Source organism: Mus caroli, unplaced genomic scaffold (assembly GCF_978045245.1).
Source record: "Mus caroli unplaced genomic scaffold, Mus_caroli_1 scaffold_10, whole genome shotgun sequence".
Lineage (NCBI taxonomy): Eukaryota > Metazoa > Chordata > Mammalia > Rodentia > Muridae > Mus > Mus caroli.
In genome coordinates this window covers 108,341,220-108,364,676 of record NW_028227265.1, presented here as the reverse complement: position 1 = coordinate 108,364,676, position 23,457 = coordinate 108,341,220, and the positions used below count along the sequence as shown (strand labels likewise).

Sequence of the window (23,457 nt, the reverse complement as noted above, 5' to 3'; positions counted from 1 at the left end):
AGAAGGAAGGTACATCCAGAGACTGCCCCACCTGGGGATCCATCCCATAATCAGCCACCAAACGCAGACACTATTGCATATGCCAGCAAGATTTTGCTGAAAGGACCCTGATATAGCTGTCTCAGGTGAAGCTATGCCAGTGCCAGGCAAATACAGAAGTCTCACAGTCATCTATTGGATGAAACACAGGGCCCTCAATAGAGAAGCTAGAGAAAGTACCCAAGGAGCTGAAGGGGTCTGTAACTCTATAGGTGGAACAACAATATGAACAAACCAGTACCCACTGAGCTCATGTTTGTAGCTGCATATGTAGCAGAAGATGGCCTAGTCAGCCATCATTGGGAGGAGAGGCCCTTGGTCTTGCAAAGATTATATGCCCCAGTACAGGGGAATGCCAGGGCCTGAAGCAGGAGTGGGTGGGTTGGGGAGCAGGGTAGGGGGAGGGTATAGGGGACTTTTGGGATAGCACTTGAAATGTAAATGAAGAATATATCTAATTTAAAAATTGTTTCTAAAAAAGCCAGCTGAACTTTTATACTGTTGAATATTCATGAGGGGAGAATCTGAATTTTTGCTCATAATATCTGGAATCCAGGGTTTTGCTGAAATCCTCTCTAGGCTCATCTGCCTCTCCAGTGAAGCTTTTAAGAGACGGTAAATTAAAGATTTTCTATCCACCATTCTCCAAGCTCCAAAGACTCCCTGATAAAATTGGAAATTAAATAAAAGTCCTTGAATTAGAGAGTGACAGAACTAATGCTGCCCATTCCTTATTATTTACCTAACACCTTATAGCTTTTGTCTCAAAAAGTTCATTATGAAGCTTTGTGGTAGGGAATAATAAATGCTTAAAAAGTATTGAATTAGTCCACATGTTCCTGCTCTTCCTGATCCCTTACAATTTATCTCAGGACAGAGTCTGTCAGAGAGACTGAGCATCTGAGAGACCCAGGCCTTGAGATTAGGGGAAAAGATCAGGGATTGAAAAAAGTTACTCCCTTTATTTCTCTCTTTCTCTCTCTTTCCTATCCCACCCTCCCTCCCTTCCTTCTTTCCTCCCTTCCTCCCCCCTCTTTCTCTCCTCCTCTCATCATAAATAGTTTGCTAGATAGTGATTGCAATGGCTGCTAAGACTGTTGGGAAGTCTCATGCAGAGAGTCGAAAGACTAGGGTCCTCCTTGGCCCATGTCTGTTACATTGTGGCAATGAAGAGATAAAACTTTCCAGACCCATCAGTGGTTTGGTGAGCTTATCGATTGCTCTTTCGTAAGATCTATAGTGTTCAACACTCATAGATCAAATGACTACTATCAATTGAAAATCTCAAAACATCTAGAATCATGTAGAAAGGGGTGTGACTCAGTTCCAGGGTGCTTACCTAGCATGCACCAGGTCCTCTATTCAATCTCCAGCATCACTGATGCATACAGAGACAGACAGACTGACAGACAGACAGACAGACAGACCACACAGTAGATTTGCCTCCGTCCTTCCCTCTGAGGGGATATTCAGATTAGGCAAGCCTCGTGACTTGTTTATGAAGGATATCTAGATTACTTGAGGTAGGAAGATCTGCCCTAGCTGCCAGATGGAATAAGAAAGAAGGAGAACAACAGCTGAGTAGAATAGACCTCTCTGCTTCCTGAGAGCAAATGCATTGTGAACAGCTGCCCAAAAGTGCCTGCCTCTGTGGATTCCCTGCCATGATAGGCTTGCACAGTGAAACTCTCCAAAATTAACAATTCCTTAAGTTTCCCTCTCAAGGAATATGGTCACAACCTCAGGAAAAAAATAACTAAGGCATTGGTCATCATATAAATGCAGATTAAATCTAAACAGTGACACGCAATATTATGATACAGCCATATCACTTCTAGGAACATTCTAAGTCAATGTGCTGCAGAATTATGTGTGCTTCAGTGTTTACTCTGGTGCTCATTCCAATAGGTAAGGCCTAGAATCAGCCAGGATATTTATCAATAGATAAATGGATACAGACATGTTGCATGTTTACAATGGCATTTATTAAGCTATAAAGAAAACTACACTTAAGCCAGCTGTGGTTAATTATGTGGAACTGAATACTGTCACTTGTAGCCTGATACAAAAAGATAAATGGCACACACTTTCTTTCATTTGGAAACTGTTTTATATGTGACATGAGGGTAGAAGAGGTGTGTGATGGTTATATTTGATAGAAAGTAGAAAACTCTATTGAAGAACTGCCCCTATCAAATTGTTCTATGGACATGTCTGTGGGAGAATTTTCTTGATTGCTAGTTGATGTAGGAGGGCTCGCCCATCACAGGTGGTATCATCCCTAGGCAGGTGAGAGTGGACTATATATAAAATATAGCTAAATATAAACCTGGAACCAAATAATGCTCCTCCATGAATTTTGCTTCCAGCTCCTCCTCAAGCTACTGCATTGCTTCCCTGGAGGACAAAACATAACCTTGGAGACAAAATGACACCTTTCCTCTCCAAATTGCTCTTGATCATAGTATTTACTATGGCAACAGAAACCAAACTGGAATGGCTCTAGTTAGGAAAAGGAAGAGGGCGAGTGCAAGAAAGAGAGGAAGTGAAAGAGTTAAACAGGGAGCCATTACATCTCCTGCATGTGATACAAATAATTACATTAATTAATTAATTAATTAATTACAATTAAATGCCAGTATGACACACATCCCTATGATTATAAGCAAACAACATTTTAAAAAAAAAGATCAAAATTAGCACCAAAAGTATTTTATATATACTGATTGGTTATTTTAATGTGAAAAATCAGTCTACTTACTGAGACATCAAGAAAGCTGATCTCAGAGTGGTACTAAAAGTCAATAAGTATTAGAATCAGTGTGCACATAATGGGTGCAAGGCACTAGAAAATTAAGACTGGACAGATGGCAAAAGCTTCTGAGACTTTATCCAATGGCCCCTATATGAGCCCATGGGAGTGCACTTCTGAGGATACTCAATAGAAAAATCCCAAGAACCCATGCATGTTCTGTAGGAGGAAGAAACCCGAAATCCAAGCTTCAAGGAGAAAGATGGAGTCAAGGAGAGAGACAAAGTACAGCATTGTCTATCAGAGGAACAAATTCCATCCCTACATCCAGCACATATTTTATAAACACAAGAGGGCAAGGTATCAGGCCTGAGAAGGGACACAGCTAGATGAGAGGAACAAACACCTGCCAAGACTAGGCAGCTAACTGCTTGGAGTGTGATGCCTCCCTCCATAGGCTTTCTGAGTCCTTATAGACAGAGATCCTAGCTGGAGCTATCTTTCTAGGAAACCCTCAGAACTCCCTACTCTAGAAAACACAACAGGATCTAAGATTTCAGGGTTTCCAGGAGCACAAACTCCAGCTGCAGACACGGACACGTGTCCACAGTATTGGAGATCTCTCAAGACAAATGGTCACTGGGCCAGCTGGACCATCAATCTAGATTAGCTCCTCCCTTTGCCTCATTTATAAGCTTATGCAATGATACCTCTCTATAAATCTAGCTGCTCTCTGTCTTCGGGATTCTTTTCCCTCCTTAGGTCTCCTAGGAGTTTCTCGTTCTCTCTGTGCCCTGTTCCCAGTTTACAACCATCATGAAGACTCTCTGCCTTCTGTTGCTGACCTCCGGCCTCCTCTACCTGATGGTCAAAGGTAAACACCATCACCTGCTAAAGCAACTTCCCCGAGCAAGGAAAACACAGACTGAGGAAGGCTGAAGAATGCTGCTTTGTAGGCCCAGAGAGAGAATTAGGAGAGCTCCCCTGGATGTAGTGGCTGCATTGATGCCCTTAATGTCTATATACCTTGGGCACCATAGGTCTGATCATGGCACAGATGCAGGGCTTATCACTGGCGGCTCTCAGCAGTTCATCATTTGTCTGTGCCATGAGCATGCAGGAACTATCCTATGGGGAGAGGTACCCACCATGTTTGCTCCAAGTCAAATGCCACTGTTTCGTCCACACAGCTTGTCAGTCAGACTTATGACTAACCAAATGATCTGGCAGTCAGGGAAGCCTTTATTATGGCAATCAAGCACATTTTTTTAGTGAGGATATCTTCCCTTGTACAGGGAGCCTGGCTTCGTGTCACAACAGAGATGCCACTTCTATGAGCCAAAGTTGTCCCTGATAAGGGAGAAGCAGAAATCTTACAACAGGGATCAAGAAAGCATTTGATCCAGGCAGTTGTAGCCCACTAATCCCAACATTTAGGCAGGGGCAAGGGCAGAGGCAGGGTCGGGAACAGGAGGCTCTCTGAGTTCAAGACCAACTTGCTCTATATAGGGAGTTTCTGTGTAGCCAGGGCTACACAGAGAAACCTTGTTTTAAAACAACAAACAAACAAATACAAACAGAACACATTTCAACTTCTGCATTGTCACACACCGAATCTTGGATAAATCATGTTTTCTGCCTCTGTTACCTCATCCCTGAAACAGGGGTCCTCTAGGAAGAAGTAGAGCTGACAAAATTTATGGAAAAACAAAAACTTTATTATTCTTGTCTGCAGGCTATCACTTTATCTTAGAGATTTGCCTTACATTTATCATTTATAGCAAATATATTTGCCTGAGTTTTCCTTTCTGAAGCCCCTTGATCAAAGATGAAGGTTTTTCAGGGGTTTGACTGTGGCTCATTGGAGAGGTAATCAGCTTACTGAATTGAAAATATCAGTGTGTGCTGAGCAGTAAAGTGCATGCTGTTTAATTTATCTGGATTTGCAGTGTGTGTGTGTGTGTGTGTGTGTGTGTGTGTGTGCGCGCGCCCCCGCAAGCGCACGCGCGGGCACATGCTTTGTTCCACTGAGAAAAGACTTGTCATTTCTTTCACATGTTACAAAGTCAAGATAGTTTTAAAACATTTTTTTTTCTCATGGAGTATTTTCATCTGCTAACTGCCAGCTTGTTTTTGAGTACCTTACTCAAAGACAACAAAGAACATTCTGGGTAGGAATAGCCACATATTCTTATTCATCCTAAGAAAGGGGCTGGCATCCAGGGACATAGGTATTAAAATTGTTGCGTTTGTCAAATGAATTGGACTCTAGTTTTCTCTTGTTTTGTTCTTACTGGATTCTGGTATCAGAATAACAACGCTGCTTTATAAGGAATTTGCTACTGTTCCTTGCCCTTATGTTTCATGAAAACATTTGAGGAACACTATTTGTATATTATTTTAATTATTCTTTAAAGAACTGGGACAAGTCAGCTGTGAATCCACACTGCCCCAGTGGTCTTTTCCTGATGGGAAACTCTTTAACATCATTTCAGTTTCTTGCTTGATGTAGATCGATCTGTCTGAGTTGTCTAGAATCTCTGAATTCAATTTGGATAGATAAAATCTGTCTATGAACATATCATTTCTTACAGGTTCCTACTTACTTTTTTTGGAATAAAATTTTACAATCTATTTACTAATCTATTGTAATACTACCTTTTCTATCTCTTATTTTATTAGATTAGTATGTGAAATTCATTCTTTCATTTCTATTGTCTGAGAATAATAAACATTGATTATCTTTTAGAAAATCCAAAAGTATGTTTTATCACCCTTTCTGTGTTTCTGTGTTACTTTTCTGTTCATTAAATTGCAAACCTGTTTCAGAACTCATAATTTTTTCAATCTGCTGATGTCATGTTTGGCTCATTCTCATTTTTCTAAGATATTGAGGTACATCATTCGATGTTTATTTTAGATTTTTCTGCTTTTTAAAAATGCAAGTACTCAAATAAGATTTACTTTAGAGCTATCTTCATTCTATTCCAAAGATTGCAGTCTATTTTGTTTATGGTATGTGTATGTTCGTTTGATTACAGAATTTTAAAATATTCTACTCCATTTCTTTACCTATCATGAAGAATGTATTATTCTATTTCAGTGTGTTCATATAGATTTTACAGGTTTTCTTGCTATAGATTTATGATTTTACAGGTTTTCCTGACATAGATTTCTGAGTGTGTCTATGATGAAACTCAACTTTGAATGTTTTTCATTTACTTCACCCTAATACAAGAGGTGTATTGAAATCACCTATTGCTATTTTATCTAGGCTGACATGTTCTTTTGTGTCCATAATGTTTGCTTTATGAAATCAAGATCCCTGTTAGTATATATATATATATATATATATGCATATGCATATGCATATACATATATATAATTTCTTCTTGATATATTAATCCCATTTTTAATATGTAGTGGCTTTCTTGATCTCTTTGATTTTTTTGTTGAAGTCAACTTTGTCAGATACTAAAATGGTTGATCCAACATTCATTTGCTCAATACTTTAACCTTCAATCTGTCTTTTTCATCAGTGTGTGTGTTTGCTAGTGAGGTGTATTTCTTGGAGAAAACAGGTACTTGCTAATCTGCCATGACCTTGCTAAGTACTTTCTAAGGCTCAATATAAAATTCTCTGCTAAATAAGTATCAGTTCGATCTGAGTTTTAGAGTTCTCAGTCCCACAAATGGAAAGGAGCTATACAAGGAAAGGTAACTGGAATTCTTATTAAAAATAACCCAATAGCTTTGAGTTATCAATCTCTGCAGTTATAGTTCCCCATATCTAAGAAGGTAAAGAAAACAACCAGCAATGTATATAAAGTTAAAATGTTGTTTTAAAAGGTAGAATGTCAAACACATTCAGATACAGATTTTACCAATCATTTTCTAAATATCCTTGCAATAATTAGAGATGCTAGTAAAGGGCACAAAAGCTGGAGCTGAGATGTCTTGGTAGTCCTGTTGACTATGATGCTATCTGAAATCAATATTGTATCAAGGCTGATAACAGATAATACATACTAGGAGTAGGCCAGGTTCAGTGTGATAGAAATCACTATGGTCTAGAGTAAAGATGAGAATTGGAGATTAAAAGGGTCCCTTGTGTGAGCAACCTAGTATCCATGACCTAGAATTCTTTCTTGGTAGGGAGTAGGATGGCAGTAGAATGTCTCTCCTTTCTCATTCATATACAAATAGCATTGTCCACTTGAAACTTCTATGTTGATAATGATGTTCTATATTTCCATACCCACTGAAGCAATTCAGAGGGACATGTTTATACGGAGTTCCTTCATTTTTATAAGGAAAACTTCAATGTAGGTCATTTCTCCATGGCCAGGCCTAGCTGGAGTCACACACACTTTTATGCCTGTGCCTCCTGCATGAACCATCACAGACTTACCCACAACACCACCCTAAGCCTAGGACCAGCTGTCAACACACCTGTGTGCAGATCTTCCAGATGTGTCATTTCACATCCTTGCCCCGTTGCCACTCTAAACCTAGGCCAAATTAGGAGTCATATCATCATTCACAATCTCTGAGTGAGTACCCTCAGAGTTCTCTATACAATAGACCCAGAAGGTACTATAAAAACTGCCAAGGGAAGAAGTAGTCAATAGTTATACTCAGTTGTGAATTCTGTGAACCACAATAACATACACACGACCTAACAAGATATTCCCAATGGTGCAATAGTGGCAGTAATTTCTTGAGGGTAAACAACAGCTATGTGAATGAACTTAGGGCCCATTCTATAAGCAGAAACTCATGCCTCATGCTGTAAATCTAGCCTAGAACACATGGATAGGAAGGTGATGGAATATACTACTGCCATTGTATTAGTCAGGGTTCTCTAGAGGACAGAACATACAGAATGAGTATGTATGACTATACATCTAATATATTCACATATACATGATTATTTAGATTTATTAGAATGGCTTACAATTTGTAGTCCAGCTAGTACAACAATGACTTTATATTAATAATAAACAGCTCAAGAATCTAGTAGCTGCTCAGAGGATGTTGGATGTCTCAGCTGGTCTTCAGGTGTATGGCAGAATTTCAAAGCAGTACGCTCTAATGCCAAGAAAGTAAGGGACTTGCCAGTGAGAGCAAGAGTAAGCAAAGAAAACACTTCCTTCTTCCATCTCCTTTACACAGGTTGCCAGCAGAAGGTGTGTCCCAGATTAAAGGTTGATCTCCACACACCTGGATTAAAAATGGACCTTCATATTTCAAATGATTTAATTAAGAAAAATTCCTCACAGATGTATTGAGATGCTTGAATTTTAGTTAATTCCAGATGTAGTCAAGATGACAACTAAGAATAGCCATCACAGCCATTTCTATAAAGCAATAAAGCTTCCAACAGTATTCTAAACACTTGTCCTTATATCTAAAGATATAGAGCAGCTGATGAGGCAACTATAGAGGCACAAGTGTACAAAATATTGAGTGTGGACTGTCCAGTCCTACTTGAGCCATCAATAACAAAATCCTTCTGCCTAAGCCCAGGGAACCTCATGGGAAAAAATAGGGCAGAAAGTTTGTCAACAGAGGAGGATGCATCTGTGAGATGGTCACTTTGGTACCAAAGGAAAGCTGCATCTTTAATATCTCAACTATGCAGCTGCTGGCAAAAGACCAATACAATGACCCTACCAACTGACATGACAGCATGGGCAAAGGAAACCTCACAAGGCCCCACCACTTGATGGAGAGCTAAAGGAAATTAATGGATATTGGAGTCAGGGTTACAATAAATTTTCTCCAGGGATAAACTCCGTGATAGCTTATTCAAAACTATGTGGTTAATCCTAAACTATACAGGCAACATTAACTGGACTTACTAGAGTAATAATTACAGAAGAGATTATGAATTCCAATGGAAGTTGTAGGGTCATGGGAACATTAGGAGACAAGAAAGGGTTGGAAGGACATAAAAATAGTATATAAATATATGAAAATATTTTAAAATTTAATATTAAAAGTTAAGTTTCAGATCATTAAATGTGGATAGATCTGTGTATCTAGTGGCCAGGAAAAAAACAAGAACTGTGAAGACAGCTTTGATCTCAATTGGAGATTCTTAAGGTATTTTAGTCCCCAAACATTAGAAAGCATACATACAAATTCAAATTCCTCCATAGGGAAATGCACAAAATTCTGAAGGGATAGAAAGTAGTCTCCTAGAGTAATGGAAAATATTTTTTAAGTGAAATCACTATAAATGGGAGTGTGCTCAAAAGTAATTAGATTGTATTCTTGTTTGCTCTTTGGCTGTCAACTTGACACAGCCTAAAGTTATCTGAGAGAGGAAAGCCTAGACATTGGTTCGTGTTCATGCCTGTGACAACTTTCTTCACTGATAATTGACAGAGGAGGGACCCAGTCCACTGTAAGCAGAACCAAGCCCGTGGTTCTGTCTAAGACAGCTGGCTGAGCATAAACCAGCCAGAGAGCTATTCTTCAGCACTCCTCCTTAGTTTCCATTTTAAGTTCAAGTTTATCTTTCTGCCCTGATTTCCCTCAAAGGTGGGCTGTAACCTGTAAGCTGAAAGAAACCCTTGACTAAGGTTTTGCCCTTTTTTGTATTTTCATTCATCCATTTACTCATTCATTCATTTATTGAGACAGGGTCTCACTATGTAGCCCTGGGTGGTCAAGAATTCCCTATGTAGAACATGTTGATCTTGAACTCACTAAGATCCATATTCCTCTGACAGACACCCAAGGGCTAGGACTAAAGGTGTGTACCACAATGCCCATCCCCAAAGTTGATTTTCATCTGAGTGACTTACCACACTGGCATACTGAAAAAAATCAGAGGAAGGGCTTTTGAATGGAAGTTCCTAACAACACAATTTTAGTTAAAGTAAAAATATTTTCCAAGCTTATTAGAGTGACACAGTGTACCTGACTTTAGGTTGAGCTGTCCCCTAGGACAGGGATGGCCTAGTTTGTTGATCTCCTTTGGGTGGTACAGTAAATGTCACAGACTCCAAGCTCTGTGTAGTTGAAGCCTAAGGCTAAAGTGACAGCAGTTTTAGATTCTGCTGAGTATGTCTCCCTAACTTGCAAGTTGTATCTTCTCTCTGCATTCCCAATCAGCTTATCCCTATGTGACTATATCTACATTTCTTTTCAAAAAGGTATTAAAAACCCTTATAGCTTTCTCCCATCTCATTTAATATCATTACTTCTAAAGTAATAGATAGGCCATCCCTGTCCTAGGGGACAGCTCAACCTAAAGTCTAGCTCCAAACAGCCAAATTCTTGGGAACAATGTTGCTGAGCTGGGAAAGACTTGCGTATTATTTACTTTCCTAATAATGACAAATGTAGAAGAAAGAGTTTATTTGTGCTTATGGTTATATAAGGACATAAGAGTCTGGCATGGCCTGGAGACCTCACAGAAAGCAGCAGATATAGTGGCTACAGCAGTATCCTAAGAGGTTATATTGAATACTAGAAGCATGAAGAACTAAGAGTACGGTGAGACCTTAAAATGTCAATACTAGTCACCAGTGACATACTTCCTCCAATAAGTGGGTATAAAACTCCCCAAAAGGAGCTATCATAGAGATCAAGTTTTCAAATATAGGAGACTATGAGAGAACATCTCTCATTCAAATAACCATGAGTCATGAAGCAAGGTGGTAGCTCACTAAATACACAGAAAACTACTGGAGTACCTAACTATTGGGACTTCATGGTACTGAGTAGAAGTCATAGTAGATTCTAACTGTAGAAAACTGATATCATCATAGAGTAAACATAATTTCCTCCTGATAAGAAAGGATGGCAAATTCCAGTAGAAATAAGGTTAGAGAGGTGGAAGAGCTGATATTCAAGAGGTAAGGGTCAGTCTAACTAAAGACAGAACATGAGTAGATGCATCAACTTCTCACAGACACAGACTCTACTGAAGCATTTGCAAACTGAGAAAAAACAATCACGTTTGCATTGTGGTAGAGTGAGTTTTAAAATGATCAGGGGTCATCACTTGATCTCCCTGTACATCCCAAGGCCTCTCCTTAAAAGAAAACAACGTCCAGAGTTTTGCCACTCTGCCTGACTAGTGAGCTGTTCACAGATCTGCTTTTCTTAGTTGTCTTAGACTGATTATCTTGGAAGGGAAAATTCTCTTGTGAGCTTTGCAGATCAGTATCTATCATCCTCAGCAAACATACTAAATTCATTGCACATACAACTAAAATATACTAATATCTGTGTTCTCTCCTTTCAGGTGTTGGCAGTCACCCTGGTACATTTCACATCAGGATCAAGTGTATGCCAAAAATGGAAGCTGTTTTCGGTGACGATTGCTCTTTCTATAGCAGCATGGGTGATCTCTGTAATAATACGAACTCTGTATGCTGCATGGTACCTGTGAGAATGAATAATATATAGAACACTGAAGCCATATAAAGAATATTTGACCATTGTTTCAATAAAGTGAAACATCCGTTGAAAAATGCTTTTGTCAGAACAAATTGAGTCCTGTGTCTCTTTTTGAAATAAGTTAATAAATGTAGGGGTGGAATATGAGTCTTGGAACCAAACAAGGGCCAGTAGACTCAATCTCATAACCAGAGGAAAGATGACCAGACATTAAATAATGTCATTTCAAATTCAAGTTATCTCTAAACCAACATGGGAGCAATATTGGGGGTGGTGTTGACTCAAGAGAGACTCCAGGAGCCATCTAGGAGAAGCTAAAAACTAGCAGATGACCTTCCTGAGATGGTTCCATCATGGACTGTAACACTATGATAGATTTACTCCATAAGGCAAGGCCTGGGAGATTATACTTTAGGAAAGATTCCAGCTATTAATATGCTTTTCCTGTAATTATTAAATATATATTTAACATACATAATATATATTTAAGATTGATATATATGTGTATATACATATATATACACACATATATATATACATATATATATGTATATATATATAACAATCACTAGGTATTAGCCCACTCTTTTGAGCAGATTTCTGCAGAACAAAAAGATGTGCTATTTTCTATTGATGTTATATATACACAAATAGATGATTTCTTAATTCTTTTTTTGGTTTTTTTTTTTTTTTTTTTTTTTTTGGTTTTTCGAGACAGGGTTTTTCTATATAGCCCTGGCTGTCCTGGTACTCACTTTGTAGACCAGGCTGACCTTGAACTCAGAAATCCACCTGCCTCTGCCTCCCAAGTGCTGGGATTAAAGGCGTGTGCCACCACTGCCCAGCGATTTCTTAATTCTTAATGATGGTTCTATAAGAATTCCTAAAATTATGCTAGTAATTATTAAGCCCTTTATAATAAGGACTGCTATTAAGTCCTTTCTGATGTCAAAACTGAAATGAGAACTCTGCCAGTTTTTAAGTGTCATGAGTTAATTACTTCTGAGATAGAAAGCAGGAACTTACAACTTAGAGAACATTCTAAGAGGTTGTAAAACAATTAACCAAAGGATATAAAAAGAGAACTAATGACTTATTGTAGGTGCAAGGACAAAAGATAAAATATTGACTGGGTTTATCTATACAAGAGCTAATGACAGATAAGAAATGTCTAGTCTTGATGGAATCATATGTAAATATTCTCTGTTGTAAACTCCTTATTCAATTTATGGTTTGAATTAATGAACTTCTAGTGAGCTTTTGTAAAAGAAAAAAAAAAGATGCTTGAAAAAACTATCTGATCCATGCCCTCTAGAAAAGGTACATGGCACATTGAGCAAGGAAATTATTACATCAGAGCACAAGGAAAGGGCAAGATAGGAAGGAGAAGGACAGTACTATAGGATACTTTAGAAATTAGAAGGAAACTTAGAACTTAAGAGAGCAGTATAAAGAATGCAGAGGTAAAGAGGAAAAAAGAAGAAACTTCAGGAAGAGCAGAAGGAACAGGAAGGCTTCTCCTGGCCTTGGGACAGAACAGGTCTTTTCTTAATAGCAAGGCAGGCTTTTCTCTCTTTTTTTAAAAATATTTTTATTAGGTATTTTCCTCATTTACATTTCCAATGCTATCCCAAAGGTCCCCCATACCCTCCCCCCCACTCCCCTACCCACCCACTCCCACTTTTTGGCCCTGGCATTCCCCTGTACTGGGGCATATAAAGTTTGCGTGTCCAATGGGCCTCTCTTTCCAGTGATGGCCGACTAGGTCATCTTTTGATACATATGCAGCTAGAGTCAAGAGCTCCGGGATACTGGTTAGTTCATAATGTTGTTCCACCTATAGGGTTGCAGATCCCTTTAGTTCCTTGGGTACTTTCTCTAGCTCCTCCTTTGGGGGCCCTGTGATCCATCCTTTTCTCTTACAGACATGGGTTTAATTCATTTAGCAATAAAACGTACAAGCTTTTTCTTTTTCTATGCAATAAAGATTGTAGCTCATTTTTCACCTAGAATGAGTGAGTTCTTTCTACACTGACACTTGGACCTTTGCTCCATGTGCATATATGTATGGATGTGTATATGTAAGTATGTAATTATGAGATAAGTATGTAGCTGAACACAACTGTTTTTCATGGAGGTGTATGAGTATGTATTATTTGTATGTGAATTTGTGTGCACTTAGGCATATTTGCTTGTGTAAAGCTTTTTCCTTCTGTCATAGTGACAATCTTCTCCTGGTTCAATACAAATTTATTGCTCCAAACCTCCCTCTGAGAGGCAAGGCTGCTGGACAAGAGAGCAAAGCCATAGCAATTAACCCTTTGCTTAATCTCCCCCTCTGTTAGGATACAGGTGTTAAGACAGTGGAAGACAGTGGTTTTTAACCCTAAGAATGACCAAGAAAGGTTTTAGCTTATTTTAGAAGTTATCACCAAGCATTCAGTATAGTTAGACAGAAGGCCAGAGAGCATCAGTTTTTAAAGCTACTCCTATGTCCAACTCTGGATCCCACTTATTCCAGGCAAGGCACACCCCTGGCATGGGAGGGGGAGGCAATACTTGATTGGATGGAGAGTCAGAACAAGTATACTTTGAGTTTGAAAAATAAACTATACCCTGAAATCTATTCTCTTCAAAGAAGTCAGGGTTTATTCTATCAACTGTCTGTTATCCACACATAACATAGAAAGCAGTCTGCTTTGTTCAGTGTCTACCAACATATAGATTGTGTTGTATATACTTTACTTGGTTTATGTTATGATGCTTGACTACTCTACAGAGTAAAACAGGAAACTATGTACACTGGGTAGAAAGTCCCACACCCCATCATCCACAGTCAGTCCATGAAGACAGTACAGAGACCCCAGAAGGATGCCTGTGAGGTTCACACTCTGGAGCTCAAAGGTTCCTCCTCCCTCTAGCATGTACACTTCAGGTGACAATACCGTTCTTCCTTGGTCATCACAGGGAGAGCTGTCAAGACACTGGGGCTTACTAAATAGCAAAACAAAACAATACAAAACAAAATAAAATAACTAACCCACCGAATTTATCCAGACAAACCCGTCTAAGCTAAAGGCCATGCCACATCCCTCACTTTCCAAAGGAACCTCAAAATAACCCTGCTCCTTTCATTGCAACCTTATTCCCTCAGTGATTGTGGTGTATGCCTGCATCAGGCTCTGCCTTATTTATTTATTATTTTACATCCCAACCACAGTTTCCCTTCCTCCTTCTGTCCACATACCACTTCTCCTCTTCCCTGCCCCATCTCCTCCACCTTTTCTCCTCAGAAAAAAATGAGGCCTCCCATGATATCAACTAGCAATGACTAGCAAGTTTAAAATCTAATTTATTAACACACAAACAATTAATCTTGCTTCATATACATCCTATGTGTTTCCCATTTCCACATCTGACTGTCCATCACACAAACAAGGAGTTTTGTCTAAAACATCCCCTCTCAGAAACATCCAAAATCATGTTTGATTGGAGACCTGACACCATCACTCATCCAAGTTAATAAATAATCTCAAATATCAACCCATCTTCAGTGCCACCTTTCCAGTTACACATTCTCCTGTGCATCCTGTACACCAGCACACTAAAAAGACAATTTATTACCTATGAATGTCACATCTTAGGAATCCCACTTGGCTTTGCCTATTAAAGAAAAGGTTATCCAAGAAACATCTTACAGTGAAACCACTTGAAAGGACACTCTGCTCCCACTACTTCCAAGAAATAGAGCTTGGAGCTTCATCATTGATCTTAAATGCACAAGCAAACAGTACAGCAAGTGTAGGGCAATGTGAACCTGAAGAACAAAGCCACAGGTAGCTAGTACAAATTGGTAGAGAGAGATCACATTATAAGACAGTAACAACAAGCCGGGCAGTGGTGGTGCACGTCTTTAATCCCAGCACTTGAGAGGCAGAGGCAAGCAGATTTCTGAGTTCAAGGCCAGCCTGGTTTACAAAGTAAGTTCCAGGACAGCCAGGACTATACAGAGAAACCCTATCTTGGAAAAACAAAACAAAACAAAACAAAACAAAACAAAACAAAACACAGTAACAACAACAACAACAACAAAAAGACAGTAACAAAATATATTGGGTGAGGGTCAAGGACTAGAAAAACAGATTTCAGAATTACTGTCAAATGAGAAAAATTAAATAACCCGAAGAGAAATTTTTGAGTAAATGGGTAAAGTCGAAAATGTAAGAGGTGAGGGTGAGAAAAAGATAAGAATACATTTTACACACTCAAGATTCTCTAGAGAAACAAAGTAGGGAAAGGTCAGGAAAAAAGTACTATAAAATCTAATAATTCACATTGGAATTTACACACACACACACACAAACACACACACACATATATATATAAAACAAAACAAAACACAGTAACAACAACAACAAAAAGACAGTAACAAAATATATTGGGTGAGGGTCAAGGACTAGAAAAACAGAAAACTAGAAAACTAGAAAAACACACACATATATATGTGTGTGTGTGTGTATATATATGACTAGCAAGTTTAAAATCTAATTTATTAACACACAAACAATTAATCTTGCTTCATATACATCCTATGTGTTTCCCATTTCCACATCTGACTGTCCATCACACATATATATATCCTACGGAAGAAAAGAAATACCATGAGAAAAGAGCAGCAGACTGCTACAGCTCAACAACACAACAAACAAGAGCTGCTTCTTTGTCACTCAGATGTCAGAGTGCTTCTCCAGCATCTGAGTCCTGGCTTTGATCCCCAGCTCCACAATGACACAACATCATGGTATATGCCATCAACAGTGAGTTGAAGCAGGAGGATGACAAGTTGAAGGTCATCTTCAACTACTTAGGAAGTTTGGGGTCCTCCTGGATTACATAAACCATTGCCAGAAAAAAACACCAGCATAAACTAACAAACACGGGCTGAAAAAAAAAGGTCCTATACTTCCTGAGGAAATATTAAAAATGGAGTCTAATTGGATTTAAGACTGATGAACAGGAGGAAACTATGCCTGGCTCTAGAGGCTTCGTCATCTACCCAGGACTGCAGAGACCATACACTAGAGGAGGAGCTAGTGACTCCATGTCCTTAAACCAGTCTAATTTTCAGTTATGCATGCTATATCCTAACTGACTCCCTGTGTTGAAGAGAGACAGTGTACATGTCAGCTGATGCATGGCTGTTTCATGAGACCACATGGACAAGGACAGCAGCAAAGCAGGCACCCAAAGGCTCATAGTGTTAGGGTTCCAGTTTATTAAGAAAGCTTAAGCTGGGCAGGACTGGAAATAAGATCTTCCCTGCAAGTAGAAGTCTATGGTGAATCTGGGACTCCTTTTATTCTGAGTTTGTGTAAAGTGTCCAAAGTATGAAAAATTATAATAATGTGTAAGACTAATTCATAATAATGTGAAGACTTGGGAAGGATAGCTGACTTCCCATGGACTTGATCCTCAGGTGAATAAAGGTGATGTGATTAATGAGCAGAAATCCCTAAAGTGCCATGACTGGGTAAGAGTCTGGGAAAGGTCAAAGCACTTAAGACAGGGCATGCACACTGAGGGCACAAGTGTCTTATAAGAGGCAGACATCACAGGCAATTTGCAATGTTCTTTTCCAGTAATGTTTGGCTGGGTACATTGCTCTAACAAAGATTGACAAATGACAAACACAAAGTAGCAAGGTATTTTCTTTTCCCACCACAACTAGAAGGCCATGGTAATACAAGGCCTTCTGGAGACAGTGCTCACCCAGTCAAGATGCCCATTGACATCCTTACCTACATTCTTCTCCCATTTTCTTCACCACACAAAAGTTTGCCATTCCTTACTTTTTGGAATATGTGGCATTGTTTTTTATCCTGTTCCAGTTATTACCCCAAACATCTCTTTTGGCTGTAATCCTTCATCCCATAACCTCATAGCAGTCCTGGTCCAGAGCACATGATGCTTGACAGCTCTTTCCTTCCAGCTGCTCCCTCAGCTGAAATGGCCAGTAACTAAGTATGTGGGGCACAGTGTTGTGAAGATGTCTATGTTGTAAATGATGTAAAGATGTCCATCTCAGTTGGACAATGTAGCCAACTGCTGCGGTTTCTTAGAATATTGGGAATAGTTCTACCCATGACTCAGCTATACCACTCCTGGGCATATACTCAAAAGATGCTCCACTATACAACAAGGACAGCTCTGCCATGTTCATAGCAATTTTACTCATAATAGGCAGAAACAAAACAACCAAGATGTCCTTCAACAAAAGAATGGATAAAGAAGCATGGTTAATCTACCCAATGGACTACTACTCAGCTATTAGAAATAAACACATCATGAAAGTTGTAGCAAATGGAAAGAACTAGAAAAGATCATCCTGAGTGAGGTAACCCAGACCCAATAGAACATGCATGATATGTTCTCACATATAAGTGAATATTACCCATAAAGTACACGATAACCATGTTACACTGAGCAGATCCAAAGAAGCCAAATGACAGGGAAGGACCGAGGAAGATTGAATCTTTCTCAGGAGGAAAAAATACAACAGACAATAGAAGTTGATTGAGGGAGGCAACTTGGTGGGAAAGGGAGTGAGGAGGGGGATAGGGATGATGATCATGTGTGGGAAACAGGGAGAGGGCTGGGAGTGAGAATGGACATCAGTAGGACAAACACATGGGAGTAGCCAGAGATCTGGGAAAGTGAAGGTGACTGGGAGGCTATAGGGGTGATGCTAGTTAAGACTCGTGGCTTCTGGGGATATGGAATCTGAAGTGGCCATCTCTCACAGCCAAGTAGGAATTCCAGTAGAGAAAGGGGGATATCAACCCATCCACAAAACCTTCAGTTCAAAATTTCTCCTACCTACCCTATGCACAGGAATAAAGGGGGAGCAGAGATTGAGGAAATGACCAACCAATGACTAGCCCAACTTGAGACCCATCCAATGTGAGAGAGCCAACTCCTGACACTATTCATGATACTCAGCTATGCTTGCAGACAGGAGACTAGCATAACTGTGTCTTAGGAGACTATGCCCAGCAGCTGATAGAAAACAGATGTAGAAACCCACAGCCAAATATCAGATGAAGTTCAGTAGTCTTGTAGAAGAGTGGCAGCAAGAATTGATGGAGTCGAGAGGTCAAGGATACACAAGAAAACCTACAGAGTCAACTAACTTGGGCCCATGGGAGCTCATAGAGACTTAACCATCAACCAAACAGCATGCAGGGACTGGACCTAGGTTGCTAAACATTTGTGTTAGATGTGCAGCTTTGGCTTTATGTGGGTCCTCTAACAAGTAAAGCAGGGACGGTCTCTGTCTCTGTCACCTGCCTTTGGATCCCTTTCCCCTAGCTGGGCTGCCTTGTCTGGTCTCAGAGAAAAAGAATGTGCTTAGTCCTGCTGTGAGTGGATATCCCAAGGCAGGGTGATACCCAAGGGGAATTTCCCTTTCTCTGAGGACAAGGGGAGAGGGCTTGGGGAGGAGGGATTTGTAAGGGTCTGGCTGAGAGTAGAGGGGAGAGGGAGCTGTGATCAGGATATAAAGTTAATTAATTAATTAATTAATTAATTAATTAATTAATTAATTTAAAGGGGGGCAATAGCTGCTACTGAGGAAGAACTCTAAACCCTGGATCAGCTTATCTTCTGTCCAGAGAGTGATTACAGGTGAGCTACCCCATAGGAACTCTAGGCTGTCAGACTTCTTCCTCTTAGAGGCTTTCTGACTCATTTTGGCCCGAATGATACTAGCATATACTACATTGTCAGAGAACATTCAGACTCTCTAAGCAGAAAGTTACAGCAACACAGGCATGAGGCAATAAATTAGAGCCGCCAGAATGAAAGCCAAATCTCTGCAGAGCTTAGCATGAACACCTATCAACAGCACTGGAAATGCCTCAGGACACAGAGCAGGAGGGAGAGCTAATGAGCTTCACCCACAGTGGCAGGCAACCCTCAGGATTCCTGAGACTTTCAGTCCTGCTGTGGTTACTGACCCTCTCTGGAGTCTGAGTGCCCTTTCTACCAGCCATGAGGACTCTCTGCTCTCTGCTGCTGATATGCTGCCTCCTTTTGGCTTATAGCACTCCAGGTAAGCCTGAGGACCTGCAGCACCTGCTCAGGACTGGGGACATGGAAACAGAAAAGTGGAGCAGGGAGAAGCTGTGATCCTGGCAGGGATTTGGACCTATTCAGGAGCAGACCGGTGTCCTATGCCTGACATAGTGGAAAGTCTTGTAGGAAACAGATTCTTCTTCATCTTCAGTGAAGCTCCTCACACACACAGAGGCCAGCTTCTGATCCACAGACAGGCATTTCCATACTCACCCAAGTCACTGAGAGGTCTTCCCCATGTGCCCTGACTCAGGGCATGTGCCACCACTCCTGCAACAGGGACTGGGACTTTCCCAAAGCATGTTCAAGCAGTCAGGGTAGTAGTCTATTCCCTGAGGGAATGTCTCCATTGTTTAATGGGTGCTTCTTGTCCAGCTTGGAAGAGCCCACATGCTCTGAGCCAACACAATCTATCTCTGACTCAGGAGCAAGTGGGTTCCAGTAAAAAGAAATGAAAGATATATTTTCCCAGTCTGTCACTTCTGTTGATCCAGATCAAGTCACAAGTTTCTGGTTCTTACTTCCCTCAGCTGAACAGTGAAGTTATTACAGAAATCAAAGCTGTAAAATTCTATGGATAGCATTAGTATACTTTTCTCAAAGCATCCTCTCTCTCTCTCTCTCTCCCTCTCTCTCTCTCTCTCTTTCTTCGTGTGTGTGTGTGTGTGTGTGTGTGTGTGTGTAAGAGAAAGAACCACTGGTGTTCTCTCTAGGTGGGTCTGTGAGCACTGATCATGCTCTGTGTATGTGAGGGTACACCAATGATACTCTCTGGATCTCTGGATGTGTCTATGAGCACTGATGATGATGGTGGTGTGTGTGTGTGTGTGTACACCAATGATATTCTCACTGAGTTTGTCTGAGAAAACTGATGATGATCTGTGTGTGTGTTTGTGTGTCTGTGGGCACTAAGGGTGATTTGTGTATGTGTTTGTGTGTCTATGAGAACTGATACAGCCAGAGGAAGCTTCATTGGTGCTCACAGACATACCCAGAGATAACACCATCAGGGCCTTTAGTGGTCCACAGTGCAGAAAAGATGTCAATGAAAGTGATCTGTCTACTGTTCAGCAGGACTAACAGAAGTATCTCTAAACAAGCCAATGTCTGATCACAGCAGACACCCACAGCCATGGGATGCTGCAGTTGTGAGGACAGAGTCATTCAGCCTCACAGGTAGTCTCCTTGGATTGGGAAAATGAAAAGCAGAAAGAGGATATTCTGAGACTCTTTCCATGGTGAACTGCAAACTGACTCGTCAACTTTGAGAACTAAGCAAATGATAACACAGACCACATATCCCTTTACATTCCAGTGTGTGTGAATCTCTGTGTGTGTGTGTGTGTGTGTGTGTGTGTGAATCTGTGTGTGAATCTGTGTGTGTGTGTGTGTGTGTATGTGTGTGTGTAGGTATGTACTTTAGTTCATATAATTGGTCTCTATGAAAAATCTGAAGGCCACTACATACATACCCCATGTCTGCCCCATGCATGCTCCATGCACAGCCCATGCACTTCTAAAGAACACAGTGCTGGGGCAAGTGGCATAGACATTTATTTACCACATGGCAGGAAGGGGCTAAGACATAGAGAAGAGCATGCAAGAGCAAAGATTCCATCTGCCCCTTGTGAGCTACTTCTCCTAAACTGCCTAGAAATTTTCACATTAGGGCCATGAACCAGAAACAAGATCTACAACATGTGAGCCATTTCATGTTTTATAACATTTTTATTTCCAAACCATCACCATATCCTATTCAGACACCTTTGCATGTTTACATCTTGGCAGGAGTTCTTTTTCTTTATGTTTCTCTAACTTGCTACCCTGCTAGCTGTTTCTCAATCTAACTAAATTAACAATAGAAATTAACCACAGCACTTCTCACAAGAATTCATTAGTAGCTGTGTAGGCTTACTTCAAGGCCTTCTACTCTATGCTATTGATGTTTTCTGCTTCTGTGCTGATACCATACTGTTTCTGTATACTACACTATAGAACTGGGGTATAAATGAAAGGGATATTGTAGCCCCTACAATATTGTTCTTTCTGCTCAGAAATGCTGTCACTCTTTTGGAGTCCCTTACATTGTCATATGAACTTAAGGATTGTATGTTTTCACTGTTCCTGTGAGGAATGTCCTTGGGATTTTGGTGGGGATGCCTTGACTCTGTAGATCAATTTCATTGTCATGGATTTATAACATTAGTAATGAGCTGACACACAAAAATTGGAGAACTTCCTATCTCCTAGTGTCTTTTTCAGTTTCTTTCTTCAGTGCTGAAGACCCCTCATCGTCATGGTTTTTAACATCTTTGATTAAGTGTTTTATGAGCCTATACATATTTTATAGACTATTGCAAGGGGGCTCGACAATTTCCAGAGAACAAAACTGAACAAACAAAGCCTCTTCTCTTGGCTGGTGATAAGTACATAGAATGCTTTGTATATATTTTCTGCCAACCAACCAGATTAGTGTCTGATATAAATACCTCATTTAATGTCAATTATCTGTAAATGCCTGTCTCCAAAACCGATCACATTCTAGGATACTAAAAAACTGGAACTTCTGAGCAGGAATTTTCAGAACATTTGTGTCAGCCCAGAAATTACCAGAGGATGTGTGTAAAATTGCTACTTGATGGTTACCAGGTGTATCACAGTGTAATTTTGTTCCATCCTAGATACTGTTGAAGACTAATCTAGGATACATTCTATGTGTACTGTGATATCCCACAGAAGGCAGAATAAGTACCAATTTCTGAAACCTACAAAAATTTCCCAAGGCAACCATAGTATCAGTGTAACACTAACAATTACAGGTTTGGGCGGAAATTGTGGTGAGAAGTCTGGAAACTTGGACCGGAGTCAGAATGACCAATCTGACTACTAAGGAGTAGAAATGAAATGAAGCACTTCAGACTAAGTTCCTGGTGCAGTAATGCCTATACCATTAAGAAATCGTATATATGGCATCTTAGCCACAACTGTAAGATGGAATAATAGGTGTATTGGGGAAGAAGTGAGAGTCTTAATATCCAACATGAAAGCTACACTCATAATTCTGCTGCTCACCCTTGCCAAGTGTGTGATTTTATTACCTGTCTTCAAGGTTCAATTTCAAGACAATTGCTTGGAAGGGAAAATTGTCCCATGAACTTAGATATGTTATCTATCTATCTTGTATCCCCAAAATGTTCTCAAACATTTGACATTATAGCTATGACTCTAAAGGATATTTACTCTCTCCTTGCAGCTGTTGGAAATTTAAAAAGTATTGGATACGAAGCAGAACTTGACCACTGCCACACCAATGGAGGGTACTGTGTCAGAGCCATTTGTCCTCCTTCTGCCAGGCGTCCTGGGAGCTGTTTCCCAGAGAAGGTCCCCTGTTGCAAGTACATGAAATGATTAGAAGGAAGCACATGGAAGTCAAGTGACAGATGTGTAACTGATGTTTTAATAAAGGAAACATTTTTTAAGCTTATCAATTTTACATCCTATTGAAACCTGTTTTTGGCTTAGAAGGGATTAAGAATATGCAAGGCAAATGTCCAGGTTTAGGACAGGAGAGGGGACATTCCAGAAATCCTGCCTAGTCCTGAGTAATGATTTGAGCAATGTCACTCTTATGTGAATTTATTGTCAAACCACATGTGAGCAGTGCAGAAGAACCACACAAGCCTGGAGAGAGAACACAGATCCCAGGCCTTATGAGGGCTAACACAGGGTAACTCTTTCCTGGTCTCAAATTTATGTAAGGCTCCATTTGCAGATCTAGGGTTTACAAGGCTTAGGGCAGTGGATGTCGGTTGTATTAGAACCTCATTTATAACAGTAAGTTGTCCCAACAAAGCTTTTTCTCAAGGGATAATGTCTCAGTTTTGATATCAGCATTTTTTTAGTCAATAATACACACACATGCAAAAAAAATAATTTTTGCTGTTTGGTTCTTCATACAATATATTTTGACTATATACTTTCCCTTCCCCCAACTCCAAATAGATACCTTCCCCACACAATCCACTTACTTCTCTCTTAAATTAAAAAGAAAAAGAAAAACAAAAGAAACTATGCACAAACATACATTCACACCTGAGAAAGAGACAGAGACAGAG

The 23,457-nt window shown here is 40.0% G+C and overlaps 2 protein-coding genes across 2 annotated transcripts; both read left to right on the top strand.

Annotated features, from left to right (window-relative positions):
• The first annotated feature begins 3,607 nt into the window (after positions 1 to 3,607).
• On the top strand, positions 3,608 to 11,218 carry LOC110300935 (beta-defensin 50). The gene is made up of 2 exons (XM_021171147.2): positions 3,608 to 3,665; positions 11,055 to 11,218. The coding sequence occupies exons 1-2, from the start codon at positions 3,608 to 3,610 to the stop codon at positions 11,216 to 11,218; spliced, it is 222 nt and encodes a 73-aa protein (XP_021026806.1).
• Positions 11,219 to 19,258: 8,040 nt separating this feature from the next.
• Positions 19,259 to 22,750, top strand: LOC110300143 (beta-defensin 2). Its single transcript, XM_085844336.1, has 2 exons — positions 19,259 to 19,319; positions 22,596 to 22,750. The coding sequence occupies exons 1-2, from the start codon at positions 19,259 to 19,261 to the stop codon at positions 22,748 to 22,750; spliced, it is 216 nt and encodes a 71-aa protein (XP_085700462.1).
• Positions 22,751 to 23,457: the final 707 nt, after the last annotated feature.

Coding starts and splice junctions, on each gene's coding strand:
- LOC110300935 (XM_021171147.2), top strand. CDS start 3,608: ATGAAGACTCTCTGCCTTCTGTTGCTGACCTCCGGCCTCCTCTACCTG. Junction 3,666..11,054: donor CCTCTACCTGATGGTCAAAG/GTAAACACCATC, acceptor CTCTCCTTTCAG/GTGTTGGCAGTCACCCTGGT.
- LOC110300143 (XM_085844336.1), top strand. CDS start 19,259: ATGAGGACTCTCTGCTCTCTGCTGCTGATATGCTGCCTCCTTTTGGCT. Junction 19,320..22,595: donor TTTGGCTTATAGCACTCCAG/GTAAGCCTGAGG, acceptor CTCTCCTTGCAG/CTGTTGGAAATTTAAAAAGT.